At 37.3% G+C, this 14,634-nt stretch overlaps 1 protein-coding gene across 4 annotated transcripts in view; it reads left to right on the forward strand.

The window, feature by feature from the left end:
• Positions 1–14,634, forward strand: part of ENOX1 (ecto-NOX disulfide-thiol exchanger 1) — a 353,807-nt gene that overhangs the window by 278,357 nt on the left and 60,816 nt on the right. For all 4 annotated transcript variants that reach the window (XM_088159695.1, XM_088159696.1, XM_088159694.1 and 1 more), the window contains 2 exons: positions 8,798–8,904; positions 12,183–12,300. In XM_088159695.1, coding sequence (XP_088015821.1) covers positions 8,798–8,904; positions 12,183–12,300 — 225 coding nt within the window. The remainder of the gene's footprint in view (positions 1–8,797; positions 8,905–12,182; positions 12,301–14,634) is intronic.

The following is a 14,634-nucleotide window of genomic DNA, read 5'->3' on the forward strand; positions in this document are numbered from 1 at the left end:
GATATGAGTTAAACCCCTGTCAAAAAAAAAAAAAATAATAGTTAAACAATTGTGAAGGGAAAAGCATTCTCAGTAGACTAAATGAAATTCTCCTCCTGTCTTCATTTTCAGGTTTCTTCATTTTCATTCTCTGATCTCCCTGGATATGATCTAATCAATTCTAACACTATAAATGCCTTCACAGATAGAATCTGCATTTTTTTAATACTAAAAGAGTAAGAAAAATGTTAAAAATCCTTTTTGAGCTCTCTTCCAAAAAAGTGATTGGCATCAGTTTTGTTTTTGTCTTTACAGGTTCACTTCAGAAGTTGCTCTCTTGCTTTAGAAAAGATAGAATTTACATTGGTATAATGGTGATTGCTAAAATCACTGTTTCATCTGATTTGCTTTAAATTCCATATTTCAGTACTTCCTCCCAAAAATCCTTCCACTTTTTGGTATTCTCATAGCACTAAAAATAAAGCCAGTTTCGTTTCAGGTATTGAAAGCATGCTGGTTAAAATTCTCTTAGCAGTCAGACTTTTTATATACAACCATGCTTTCCAGAGTATTCTTTGAATTGCTCCACATTAATAACAACTTTTAAAAGGATTTTCCTGTTCTTTAATTGTCCAGTCTTACAGTCTTTCTTTCCTTTGCCACTGACTAATTCAAAAATATGAGCTTACTTTATGTGCAATTTTTAGGTCATCATTAAGCTCTTTGTGAAAGAGATTGAGTCATATAATGTGTTTTTACAGTGCAGCCCAGTTCTCAGTTGGTGTCACAGAATGCCACTATAATACAAATAAAAACATTAATCATGCATGTCATTAGTTGCCACTATTACTTTCTACCTTGATGCATTTCTAAAAAAGACAGAAAAAATAAGTGAAAAATAACATCTATAATCCATCCAGTTCCTTTTGTTAGCTCATTTAGTCAGTGTGCTCTTGGTTTGTTTCTATACTCATAATTTGTCCAGTAAAGCTCAGCTGGATCTCTTCATTCTTTTTTCAGTTGTCTTTCTGTGAGATTTTCTGTGTCATATACACATGTTCACAAAAGCATTTCTGTACAGAATGCTGTGGCAGTGTCAGAGAATAGAGATGAAAGGCTCCATTTTTATTTTACCTTGCATTCTTGTAGTTCCTCCCTTTCTTTTGGCAGTATAACCCTTTGTGATTGCTGTTTGTAGTGTTTCTCATAGCTTATTCTTCTGACTCATTTCCTTTGAATTTTTGCATTCTTCCCATTGTCTTTAGCTTTCACTCCACCTAAAGTCAATATGAGTCTTGGTATCGATTTAAACATAGCCAGAATTTCAACAGAAGCTCTTCTGTTATTTTTAAGAGGTTTTTTGTTTTTTTTAATGTAGTCCATTAAATATGCATGTTATTTTTCAGAAAAATGAAAGCACACCTTCCAAGACATTTCAGTCTATTTTGACAATTCATGCCACTTGCTAGATGATGACACAAAGTTCAAGTCAAAGAAGCATGTACTTTAATCACGTGGAAATATGTGCTTGGTTTTGACTTGCCTTGCTAAGTAGAGACAGGGGTAAGGGCCTGATGTGTCACAGAACTGAGCTGTAAATGTTCTATGGAAATAAAGGACGAGGGAAGAGGCATTAGGCAAGGAAGGAAAGATGGAGGTTTCACCCAAAAGGATGAGTTGGCTCTGCATACTATGTGGTCTGCACATCTAAAGCTGTTCAGACTGCTTATAAATGATTGACTAAACCTTATAAATATGAATAATCCTATGCAACTATGTGTGATTGAAATACTCGCTCCCTTCAATGTGCACTAGTCATGCTTCATGTCAAATCACTGGATTTGTCACAAATGGTGTAGTTTGTGATGATGACAGAGATGTTATGGGGCAAGGAGAGAGTTTTGGAAAGGGATAGACTATGTGGGAGAGAAAGATGGACACACACAGTAGGAACAAAAATACAGAAGGATGAAGTCATGGCAGGCAAGGGAACATAAGGTACGGCAACAAATGGAGAAGAAAATTTCACATCTAAAGTGTGTGAGAAAATTTTTTGTTTTGATCGCCAGAAGAGGCTATGGCTGTTGAAACCTCCTTATCCACATCTTTATCCTTTTTCTTCAGCAAAAGAAACCATATTATGCCCCAAACAAATACAGCCCTCCTGATCTCCTAGGAACAGATTCCTGCATAATTATTACTTGACTTAATGAGACCTGCAATGACTTAGTCCCATTTATGATGTTTCTACATTGCAGAGTTCCCTGGGAGTTCTCTTTTTGGACAGATTTACCAAAAAATGGCAGTTCCCACTTTTGCTATTTTTAAATCTGAGAGCTGAAAAGAAAGGTGTGCCAAACAATAAATAAAAGAAAGAACAGGTAATTAACTGCAGTACTTTGGGGATGGTTTATAATCTTGTCAAGCTGGTGAGGAAAGCAGCATTCACTTCATTTTTCTTTGAGTTGGTGGGGGGGCAGCTGAGCTTTTTCTAGGTTTTTTTTCTGGTTGTCAACACAAGGTCCATAAAGTCCATTCAGTAATGTAAGATGGTGGCATTGAAAGAGCAGGTACTGTACATTTGGAGTTGCCCTGCTGTGTTGTGCTGGTCTGATGTCAGGCTCCTGTTTGTAGAGAAATGACATGAAGGTGAAGTGGTCTTGTTGAGTCCGAGTGATTTATCACATGGCACAGCGCCAGCTCTTGCGGTTACACCAAGCTGTCAGTTTCTCTGTTGTAAATTAAACCACGGTTTCACAACCTGAAAGATTTTCAAAGCTTGAATTTTAGACAGATCTTCTAGCAATACCTTGCAGGGCAAACTGGTCTCTCTTTAATTAAATTTTTATTTTATTTCAAAGTTTAACAAGGAGCGTTCTATTTCTAGAACTATCAATTGTTGATATACATACCTTAGACAAGTTACTGCACAGGTTTCATTTTGAATCCTGTAAATTGGGCACTTTTAGTGTCCCCATAATGCTCCTTCTTTCACTGTTCCCCACTGGGTTTTGTGAGTGTTGTGGTATAAGCACTTTTTTTTTCTTTTGTCTATGTGGAAGGATCTCCTTATTAGTATTAGAAAGAAGTATTTCTTCCTGCATCACCCAGATGTAGACCACTGACATTCACTCAGTCTCTTAGTAAGCCACACGAGCAGATTGACTAGGACCATTCTGAGTCAGATGGAACAGGAAGAGGGACCAAACGTGAACCCAGACACAAAACCTGCTGGTCTCAAATGCTGTAGGCCTAATCAAAGGGAAATGTGGAAATAATTTAGAGAGAGGACATTTTTTCATGTATTCAGGTAGGTGAGACAGCGTAGATAGAAGAGGAAAACATCCTTCTTCTCTGGTAAGTCTTGTAATTGCTCTCTGCACTGCTGAGACCTCTGTCCCAGGATGAGAGCAGAAAAGGTGAGACTGCTGGTAAAGGATGACCCTCCTCACTATGTCTGCAGGATTTAATTAATTAATTAATTAATTAAGCTGAGCTAGGGCAGGCTGGCCCATACTGTTCAGCAGATAAAAAGTTGTTGCTCTGGGTCAGCTAGTGTTTTCCCACAAAATGTGGTTCAGGTTAGAGTTTGATGCAGGCCAAGTAGTCTCCCAGAAAAGCATCTTTTTGGGAGGAGAGAAGCGCCGTTGCTGCAGGGACACAGCATGTTGTGCCCATTGGTTTCAGGAAACAAGAATGGTCCCTGGCTGGTTTTGATTGCTAGTACAGATGTAATTATTGGTAGAAGGACAGTTTGAGGAATGGCATCCTTGCAAGCTGACCGCCCACACAGCAGAATGATTTGGGAGATAAATCACTGCAGGCACCATTCTCTCGGTCTGTCCAAAAGGGTGGAATTTGGGGATATAATAGTGAAATCCTGTGGTTTTCTCCTTCATCATGCTATGTCTTAACATCATGTCTTAAGGAACCTACAAGCATCTGGGCAGCATGCCGACCAAATTTCTCTGATGGAGTTGCAGATAACTGTGGATTATAAAATTTTTTTTTTAAAAAACACAGCCAAACACAAAACTCCAACAAAATCAAGAACAAAGTGAAACAGCTATGGCATTTATCTGGGGCAGATGAGGTATTTTGTACTTTGTATTTTGAAGATATATCTGTCAAAACCTGTATCTTCATTATACAAATCTATAATGGCCTTTGCTTATGTATCCTGCTGTGGTATGCTTTACTTTAAGGATCCATCTCTTGCATTATCTGCAGTTTTCCCTAGGGTGATATTTCCAACTCTGATGTTTTCCTCTGCTAGTCAAAGGCAATCACATCTGTTTCTCCGTCTGTGAATTGAGTAACACGGAGAGGCTGCAGGTTTTCAGCTCTAAAAGTGAGAAAGGCAAATTCTTTTTTGAAAGTAAACAGTACCATAACCAAAAGAATGAGTGCTTGGCTCAAATTAATTAAAATAATACCCGTTTCATTACTCTGCAATCTGTCTACCATTTCTCTTACTAATATCACATGTCATTTACCTATGCACAATTTCAGCCTTGGACTAATGCTAAGTTCTGTTCACTTCATTACCAAATGCCTTTCAGGACTGTTGCCAAAAATATTCTCTTCCCTATCCAAAACTGACCTGGAGACTCTAATTCATTCACTACAGCATCTAGCCTTGACTACTGTAACTCCTTGGTTTGCTGGGCTTGGAGCCAAATCGATTGGCAGACTGCAGCTTAGTCAGAATTCAGCAACAGGGCTTCTGACCCAAACCACGCCAACTCTATATCCTCCCTGTGCTGCGACTCTATATTTGAAAAGTGTGTTATACATTTACTGTAACAGTTTCCTTTGCACTATAATTTTATGGGTGGAATTTTTCTTTTACCCTTCATGTCAACTGTCACACTCTTACAGAATTTTTTTGCGCTAAATTGTTGTATATTCTACTCTGACACGTGCAGTAATTTATTGCAAAGCCCTTTTCATCCTGTGTCCTTAATTGGTGGAATTTGGAGTAAAATTCTATAAGAAATCTGATTATTTTATCTGTCAGCCAAGACTTTTGTTTTTATTCTAACACATTTTTTTGTTTCTATTTTGTTTCTTTTTCTATTTTAAATACTATATATTATATAGTATAAAATAATATTTTTGGCAGCTTACAATGTAATAAGCAAAGGAAAAATTGAGTACTTCTTAACTCCTGAACACAGAGATAAATTTCAGCCTTCACTCAATCATATATTTTAAATAGACTGCCTGATAAATGTAATGCAGGGTAAAAGTGTTCTCTCTACCTCTTAATCTGTAGATGAGGCTGCACTTTGGTTCTCATTGATTTTTGTTTTTCTTTAGTAGTACAATTTTCAAATATCCTGTATCAAATATTTTCTTGCCCTGGAGATGTTCTAGTTTTCCATTTAATACAATCTTCTATGCAACTTCTGCAGGCATTATTTAAGGGATTTTTGCTGATTTTCTTAGTTTTTCTTGTTTTTACATTTATACTTGGTAGCAATACTTTTTCCAGGTAGTATTCTTTATGGCAGCAGAAACCGAGGCTTAAAGTTTCTATTAATATACTTACTATCAGTTGGCACCTCTAATAAAATGTATTGCACTTGCATATCACTCCAGGCTTAGTTGTTTGAGTCTTTCTAGTTATTTATAACACAGCAGAAAAACAATTAGATAATAATCCTTTGTCCAAAACATGCTGCGTAAATTAGCAGCCACAGAATAAGTCATTAGGAGAGATGCAATTACTTACATCTTGTAAGTTATATTGATGGGAAAAACATGACATGTTATGGACCCTTCCAGAACAATGTGGATTTTTAAATCCTAATTTAGTAAGGAAACAGCTCTGCATATGGTCAATGAAAATTTGATATAGCATAGAACTCACTAACAGATGTTTGACAATGAATATTTCATGTTACTTAATAATTCTACTTACCAGTCACAGTTGACACTACAGTTGACTGGAGTTCAAGGTGCCTTAGAGAGATAGATATGACTTGTTATATAGTTTTGGAAATTCCTTCCTGGAGATCAGAAAATAATCTGAAAACCATGGTCACCAGTGAGACTCGGATGATGTAGATATCTGCCCAAAATCTCGGGCCTCTCTTTGGCCAAGTGTTACCCAGACACAGACAAAAAATGAGTTAACTGGGGAGTTTCTCAGCTAATATAACCCTTTCATGGCTTCTCCTTAGGGATGGATCTACCATCCCTATGGGCTGTGTGCTGCTGGATCACTTACCCATACAACTTTGATCCTGATCAGGAGTGGGTACATCTGTCTTGTCTTCCAATTTCCCAGACCACAAGCATTATGCCAACTTTAGGCTTCCAGGCTATCTATGAGAAAACAAATGAGTCTTGGTGCAACGAGAACAGATGTGGCAGAGCAGGTTTACATTGAATTGCCATCTCATAGCACATGAATGCAGGATTTTGGTGCAGTACAAAAAGATGCAAAGGCACTTCCCTGTACAGTCAAACCATGGCCTTGGCTGCTGTTTAGCTCTAATGTAGTTTTTGGAGACCTTTTATGTTGGAATTCACAAAGCTTCATAGCCTCCTAGATTGCTGTGAATATTGCTGTACGTACACTTACACTTTCTTTGAATGGTATGTTGGTCCTTGATACATACTAGTTTAGTATTCTCCTCTGCATTTTCCTTTTTATTATCCCTTGCTGCCTGTTTTGTAAAGTTTCTTTAAATGCCTTGATTTTTAGCATGTTATACTATCGTACCTCTTGTCACTTTTTTAATTCCAAAAGGTTAGGTAAGTGAAGAAGATCCTTTTAATATTAACTTTCTGTACTGCAGTTATATAAGAAGAAGCTATGGTATCTTCCTCGCTTGTGTTTCTATTGAGGAAAGTTTCTGAAATTATCAGATAATGACTTTTGATTAATCTTAGCACCTGTTCACATAATGGAAATTAAACACTTTAAAGTTCAAATGTTTTTCAAAATTCAGTTGATCTTATTAATACTTAATAGTGGAAAATGGCAAACCAGCTCTTGCTCATATCTTTGTGAATCTTTTCTGCTTGAATTTCCACTTGCAAACTGGAAACAGATTGTTGATTAACCAAAATTTTCTGAGCACCTGGGTCATCAACAGAACAACAGTAACTAAATTCAAGCCTGAATTTCTATACACATAATAATAGAGTGCCTTACCATTTTCATTGTTTTCAAATTAATTGAAAAAATATACACAGCATTACTTCCTTGATACATCCACTCTTCAGTCTAAGCAAGTTCTAATGTGCTGAAATTATCACATCTACTTCTGAAAGTTTAATGGATTACAAATGGGTAAGATCATCACAGTAGGTCTGAGGCACTTTCTTTATTGTAAACTACCTATACATATTCGTTTTAAAAGAAAATGAACTACAATTATTTTTTATTACTTTAGAAGGTAATTAATCACCCCTGAAAGAAAAACTTCTGTTCAAAATGTTGTAATCTTCTGGAACTTGAAAGCAGTCTTCGAAAGTGGTAAAAAAACCCCAGAGAACAGAAGAAATGTGCTCAAATAAGAGAGATTTAACTTTCCATTCTAGACATGAAAAATACTTCTTTAGTAGGTGAGCTCCCCATTTTAGGAAGGATGAGTTGTTATGTATAATAAGATTCTCTACATCTCTGACTTAAGCAAAGAATGAGAGAAGCTCTAGATCAGCAAGATAAGGGACCAGGGCAGAGGGTTTTAATAGCACTCCTGCCACCACTTTTCAGTGAGAGGAGCAAGAAGCACTGCAAGCTGCAACTTGGTAAAGAAAGGACATTGTTTCCACCCAGGAATCTAAAGAGATAGATAGCAAAGAACCTTGTCAAAGAGCTGAAGCATTTTTCAGTTCGACTTCCCAGGTTGGCACAGCTGCTCATTCAGGAGCACAGCTGAGGTCATTTGCAGAAAATCTGGATTTATTAGTGTTTTCTTCAGTTAATTGTGCTGGGATCAAGGCAACTTACATCTTGGCCAAATTATTTTTAGGCAGGTCACCATTGTGGAAGGACAATTTTGCTTTTAACTGAAGAGAAATAAAAGAGTGTTGAGAGAAAAGCATTCTCAACTGAGATGAACAAATAGCTAAGAACTTGAGGATCTTAATTATCCTAGATAACTGATATAAATATTGATGTTTGGCTTCAGAACAAATTCATTAGAGTTGAATGAGGGAAGCCCATTTCACATCTGTTCTTCATCATAAGTGAAAGAAAAAGGTGTCTGTTCATGTAAGTAACCACACAGAGGCCATGGAGACAGCACTGATCTACCACAGGTGAGCCCTTTGACATTGAATAGAGGAGAAGCAGCAGCTGCAGCCACAGAGTGCAGAGTTGGTGCATGGTTTAGCCCTTCCCACCTGCTGGCAGGTTCCCACTGTCACATAGTGACCCTTCAAAGCAGAGCCTGCCTGCCTGCCTTCCGCTCGTCTGTGCGCCGCTGCCGCGGGGGAACACGTACGTGCCAGGTGGATGTCTCGAGGGTCACTCCTGTGGTCACACACCTATTGCCACACATGCAAAGGAGTGTGCCAGCACAGGGAGTGGTAGCAGACATCACGGGGAAGCAGCTGCATGCTTGGTTCTTGGTGCATAGTTAAGAGTTGTGTAGACTAAAGTTATGGAGACAGACTTGAAGGGAGACATCTCCAACATTGATGCAATGTAAGTACAAAAGACACGTCATTGGATGGATATTGATGATGTTGTTTCAGTAATGACATCATCCATAGACTCCTAGTGTCTTTGCTTTGCTTCTCTATAGTGATCACAACATAAATTGCTTGTCTTGTTTGACTTCCTTGTTCACCAAAGTTGAGCAGATTGTCGCCGTTTTCAACGCTTCTACCAGACAAAAAGCTTGGGACCATTTCTCGAAAGCCCAGCGAAAGAACATAGACATTTGGCGAAAGCATTCTGAGGTTGGTGATTTTATTTTTACTTTCTATCCATCATCTCACAGCTGGATTGACACAGAACGAGTGTGATTGTAGCTGGACATAGTGTATTTGGCAATATTTACAGCTGCCATTTTAGCTGTTAATCAACTGGCCGTTTACACTCTCGTCTGCAGTATGAATTGCTCCCATTGCTCTCATTATGGTAATAGTCATTAAATAACATGAAGACAGGGAGCAATGTGTTTTTATTTTTCATGCAAAATTTGAGAAATCATTAGAAGATTATGTTTACTATCTAAAATAATGAACTGAAGTAGTGAAATTAGGAACAATATTTTCAAATAGGAATTTAGGAGTCATCGTGATCTGTTTTTAAAAGAATTCTGTGACAAAGATTTTTTTCTTCTCTGTGCCATCTTATGGTTATTATAAGATGACTTTGAGTGAAAACAAAATAAAAAAATTATTTCCTAAGTAATGACTTAAGAATATTAAGTCTGTAACTGTGGCCTATTCCTTCCCATTTGTTCTATGTTTATCTTTAAAAAAGTAGATACATTGCTTGTATTGAGTCTAAGTATTATGCTTGCAAAGAAACCAGTATAAATGTAATCATACAACCACACAGAGTAAGCAGTGTGAGACCATGCATGTGTGACTGTCATAAGCATGAGCAGGGGAAATGGGATTCTAACTCCCCTTGCTGTGAGTGGCAGCAAAGGAAGTGCTAGACCTCATCCTGTGCTTTGGTCATCCAGCTTTCGATTTTAATTCAGTATATACGCTATGAGCCTGTATTTTAAAAAGTAAGTACCGCTGTCTTTGTTTTCTTTCTTTCTTCTTCCTTTTTTTTTAAATTTTAATATGAGCAATTGACATACACTTGGTTTACCGTCATGTGGTACAGTGTGTTGATTGTTACTATCACAGTCCTCTAAATGATTTTTCTCTGTCTCAGAATAAAAACTTTAGAAGGTAAGGTGCACTTATTTAATTATTTTGTAGTACACTTGTAAAATAAGTGTTGTACACTTAGTTTGAGAAACACTGAAGTGCTGTGATATAAATCATTTGGATAACATTTTAAGTGTCCATTAACTAATGCTAAATTACAGTTGAATACCAATGGCACTAAATGTAACATCCACATGAATACCAAATGAATACTTTATTATCAGTGCTATTATGGTGAATACAAAATTACTTCAATAATGGGACACTTAAAATAAAATGTTAGCATAATTTATTGGTACAAACTGTATTTTGCATTTTGCTCACAAATATTTCATATACATAGTGGATATTGCCTTTGTTCAATCGAAAGTTGGGAAGTTGGGGATTGATCTTTGCCTTATCTTTTAGAGAAATATGAAAATATAATTTGTGAGTAGATTATTTTAATTATATTAAGATCATCCCTTCTTAAACTAACTTTCTGTAAAGGGATGTGGTATGTCATTCATTTGCTGGTTTCTAAATATTTAATAAACTGAAATGTGTAAGAGTCAGACTTTCTAGAAATGTCAATTCTTTACTCTTTTTTCAAAAATTACTGCCTTTTGTTTTTCTGAGAGGAGGACAACTAAAACAATTCAAAATGATGTAAACATGTAGCTAAGCCAATATATTTTGGAAAAGCCTGTTTTTCAGATATGAAATGTGATGCAAATAAACCAAATGGTATATTTGATTTAAATTGTATCTTCTAACCATGGTATTATCTGCTGATTTGTTTAATTATTACTTGATCACCTTCCAGTTTTTTGCTGAATTTAGAAAAGCTTTACTAGAAACCCAAGGCAAAGAAAAGCCTCATAAACATAGACATTCTCTGTAGAAAATTACTGACTTTGCTGATAATGTAGACACTGATGCATCAAGGACATTTGTCCACTAATGAGGGAGTAAATGCAAGCGGATGTCTGCTCATGTATGCAGCATTCTTCCCCAGGAAAATGTGAGGGTGGCCTTTTCCAATAAGGAATTCAGAAATGGCCTGCCAATTTCTTCTAGTGACACTTCTGATTCCATTAGAGAGTGGCTGTCAATTTAGCCTTTTAATAACTTTTGGTTTTTTTAATTTGAAATTATTCCCCTGTAAAACACCCATTAATTAGGTTCCTTGCCTTTGCTGGGATTAATGAGTACACATACATTTTTCAGAATATTTGAGATCTGCTGATGAACCAAGGATACAGCGCAAGAGAAACGCCTTCCCTTTTTTTCACGCAGCCCCTCTCTGACAGATTATTGTTAATTGCACAGAGCTGTTGTCGGACTCCTCAATGCTGTCTCCTCCTTCCACACGACTCTCCCTTGTTTCAAAGATTTCAAACCACCTCTTTGGGAATTAAGCTCTTTGTTGGCAGAAAAATTAACTGTCTGCGGGTGGACAAAGCCTACACTAATCACAGTGCAGCATCCCCATGTTACACCTGACAGGATTATTAGGACAAAATAGAGTCCTCTCAATCTTCTCAGTGCTGCCATTAAAAAGGCAGCCGCTGCGCCCGCGCCAGCTTTTCTCCCCAGGACAAAGACTGTCTAGACTCCTACAAAGCCCGGTGCCTGCCGATCCTTTTCCCGGTGACATGTGCAGGGGCTGCCTGCCTGCCCTTGAGCCGTCACCCGGACACCGAGCTGTCCTCCTGCCACTCATGTTGGATCAAGATGCAAAGATGTTCAGGCCAGCGTTGTGGGACTGGGTCTTTTAAATCCAAGGCAATCTGGGCGTAGGGACGGAGGGTGAGGTTCCTTTGACCAGCATTAGGCACTTACAAATACACAGATCTTCAGATGCATTGTCTGCTCTCAGCTCCCTTTGCAATCAGCAGAGAGAGCAAGGCACTTTCAGGGTGCCTTTTAGTTAATACAACTTTGTGTGCTGGAGACACCCACATTTGGCCAAGTGAATTGTACCCCAAGTGGCAGAGGGAAGCAAGAATTAGCTATCCCTTAAGCAGGCTGACAATCTCTTTATCAGTCTGCTTTATACACCAGTTTTAAGTATTTTCCCTGCTGTTAAAACATTCTCCTGTTTAGTAGACCTAAAGATCACTCATGGGGGAAAGTCACTTTTTCTCTTGTTTTCTCTTGAGTGTTACTTTTGATAAACTCAGTTCTTTCAGAAAAAGAATTCCCCTTGCTTCTATTTTTATAAATATTCCTACTCAAATAAATATGATTATAATGATAAATGATGTATAATTAAAATCAGATCAGTATTAAAAACAGATACTAAATAATGCATATTGACTTTATGGGTGTTAATACTGACAAAAGGTAATTTTGGATTTTAGGAGCTCCGAAATGCTCACAGTGAACAGCTCATGGGAATCCGCCGGGAAGAGGAGATGGAAATGTCCGATGATGACAGTGGTGACAATCCCAGTAAAAAGCTGAGAGTAGATGATTCAGGTAAATATATGCAAGTGTTGTTTTATTAAAAGCAAACAAAAACTTACATATGAGAAGTGACATGTTAATACTTGATTATATAAGACAGTGTCTTATTTTAAACCCTCATAAATTAGTTACTTGAATGATGCAAGCTGTCTCTAGGAGATGTCTGTCACTGGCTATGTTCTATAATGATCAGAATTCTCCAGTTCTGCCCTTGGCTGGAAGCATTATGTTGCCTTGTTGCACTCTCTGCAGGTTTGCATGACAGCATTTCATTCCATGGTAGAAACAATGTTCTATTATGAGACCAGTTCAAGTTATGCTTTAGTCAGTGTTCTCTAAGCTGTACCTTTCTTTGCAACAAAGACATAATAATCTCAATATAAGAAATAGCATTTCTGTGGGGCTTTTTTGGTTGCATACTGGCTTTCTATTTCACACTATGGTACTGCATTCTGCATGAATTAGACACTGATTAGTTGGCTGTCATGAGTCCAAGAATAAGGGTGCATGTAATGTGAATAAGAAAAACAGCTTTTTCAGCCTTCTGCAAATACTCTGCTATTCAGGATGGACACCAAGAGGTGGCTCAGGAGCTGCCAGAGTTACTAACTGGTAACATGATCTGGATGTGTGCTTTGCTCTACTTCTTGGTATTGGCTAATAATTTGTGAGTTGCTAACAAGGGTTTGCTTGTTTAGACACTCATATAAAAAATGAAATCTTCAGTAGCTGAAGCAAAGGCATGACTAGAAACTGCCAGGCAGCAGTGAACTTTCAGAAAAATAAAGAAGGAAGGAATAATATTGAAATAATATCAGTCTCCACTAGGGTAATCCTGATCTAGTCCTTTTCATATAGGCACCACAGTAAGAAAGGAAAGAATTTCATCCATTCAATGCTTTCAAGTCTTGTTTGCCAGTTGAAATGTGTGAATTCAAACTTACAGAGACAAGAACTCTGGCTTCTTCTGTGACAAGATACTGTGTGAGGCTGAAGGTCCCCAGAAGTAAAGACCAAAGGAAGGAGTGTCATTCTATCGAAGAAATTTTTACTGTGACATCTCTCTTGAGGGGAGATTTAATATTTTTCCTGGAAGAAAAATGCAACAATAAAATCCATAAAGGGCAGCCTTAATTTTTGCTAGGCTAATTTTGTGGATTTGTATTTTCTAGATGCCATTAGCAGAGTGTTTGAAGCTGAGACAGTAGGTCTCAGGACCTGCTAGAAATCAGCAATTTTTATGACTATCTAATCATTTTACATTGACTGTGTCCACTCTCATGGAGAAGTCATTAGAACTAACCACAGGAAGGTAGAGCCAGAGATACATATAGCCTGCATGCCAGAAGAGGAGCAGGAATATTTTGAAGTGTAATACTTACCAATTCAGCCAGGTTTAACATATGCATGCTTAGGGCAGAGCTGTGTTGGTCATTCATTTTGTAACACCACAGATAGGAAAGCATGTTTGGTTTTCATGCATGAAAAAAGACATTACTGTCAGAAGTTTTGATATCTGAGATTTTTACAGCGTTCTATCCCAAACAATTTCAGGTTATTTGTATTGTTACAATGTGGGCACTTGAGAAAACCCAATACTGTGTTGCATTCTAAATCAAAATTTAGCAATATGAATCCACTTGAGTACGTGTCCATCATTGTTTGTTGTACCATTCATCATCTTAAACTCAGTGGAGTTGATCCATCCTGCTGCATACAAAGTCATCCACTTCTCAAATTAATGTTATGGCTTTCTTCTTTCAACACTACACTCTCACTTAAAGCAAGTGCATTTGGTTCTTCTGTCAATGACAGAATAAAGGAAACTTGGAATTATATCTAAAGAGCTATTGGGTATAAAACATTGGTAAATGAAAATAAACTGAAAAAGGACTTTTTTTTATTATTACTCTCATGTACAGAAATGTGATTCTTCTTTCCTTCTTCTGGCATTTTTTAAAATTACTATTTGTGTTAGCTGCCTCCTCTTTTTCTTTTTTTTCATCTCTTTCTAATTGCATCATTTCAGAACCACCACTTTATCTCACTCGAGTGGCTATTTGTATTCACAGTAACCTCTGTTGTATGAAGAATGTCTTTTAAAGAGTTTTTTTTCACAAAGAAACCATCTTGCACAGTAAGAAAACATTGTCACTTTCTTTATTTTTAACCCCTTTTCTTAATTTTTTTTCTAAGTACTTAGCCTTGGGAAGAGCAAGACTTGAATAACATGGAAATATTGTGCCTCCTCAATTCAAGGACAGCGCACACACATAAAGTTTTAAAAGTCTCAATCCAAAAGTAGCTGAAGAAGTGAGACATGATGAATTGATTTGCATGGTTCCA

The sequence above is a fragment of the Sturnus vulgaris genome, chromosome 2 (assembly GCF_052056855.1).
Source record: "Sturnus vulgaris isolate bStuVul1 chromosome 2, bStuVul1.hap1, whole genome shotgun sequence".
Classification (NCBI taxonomy): Eukaryota; Metazoa; Chordata; class Aves; order Passeriformes; family Sturnidae; genus Sturnus; species Sturnus vulgaris.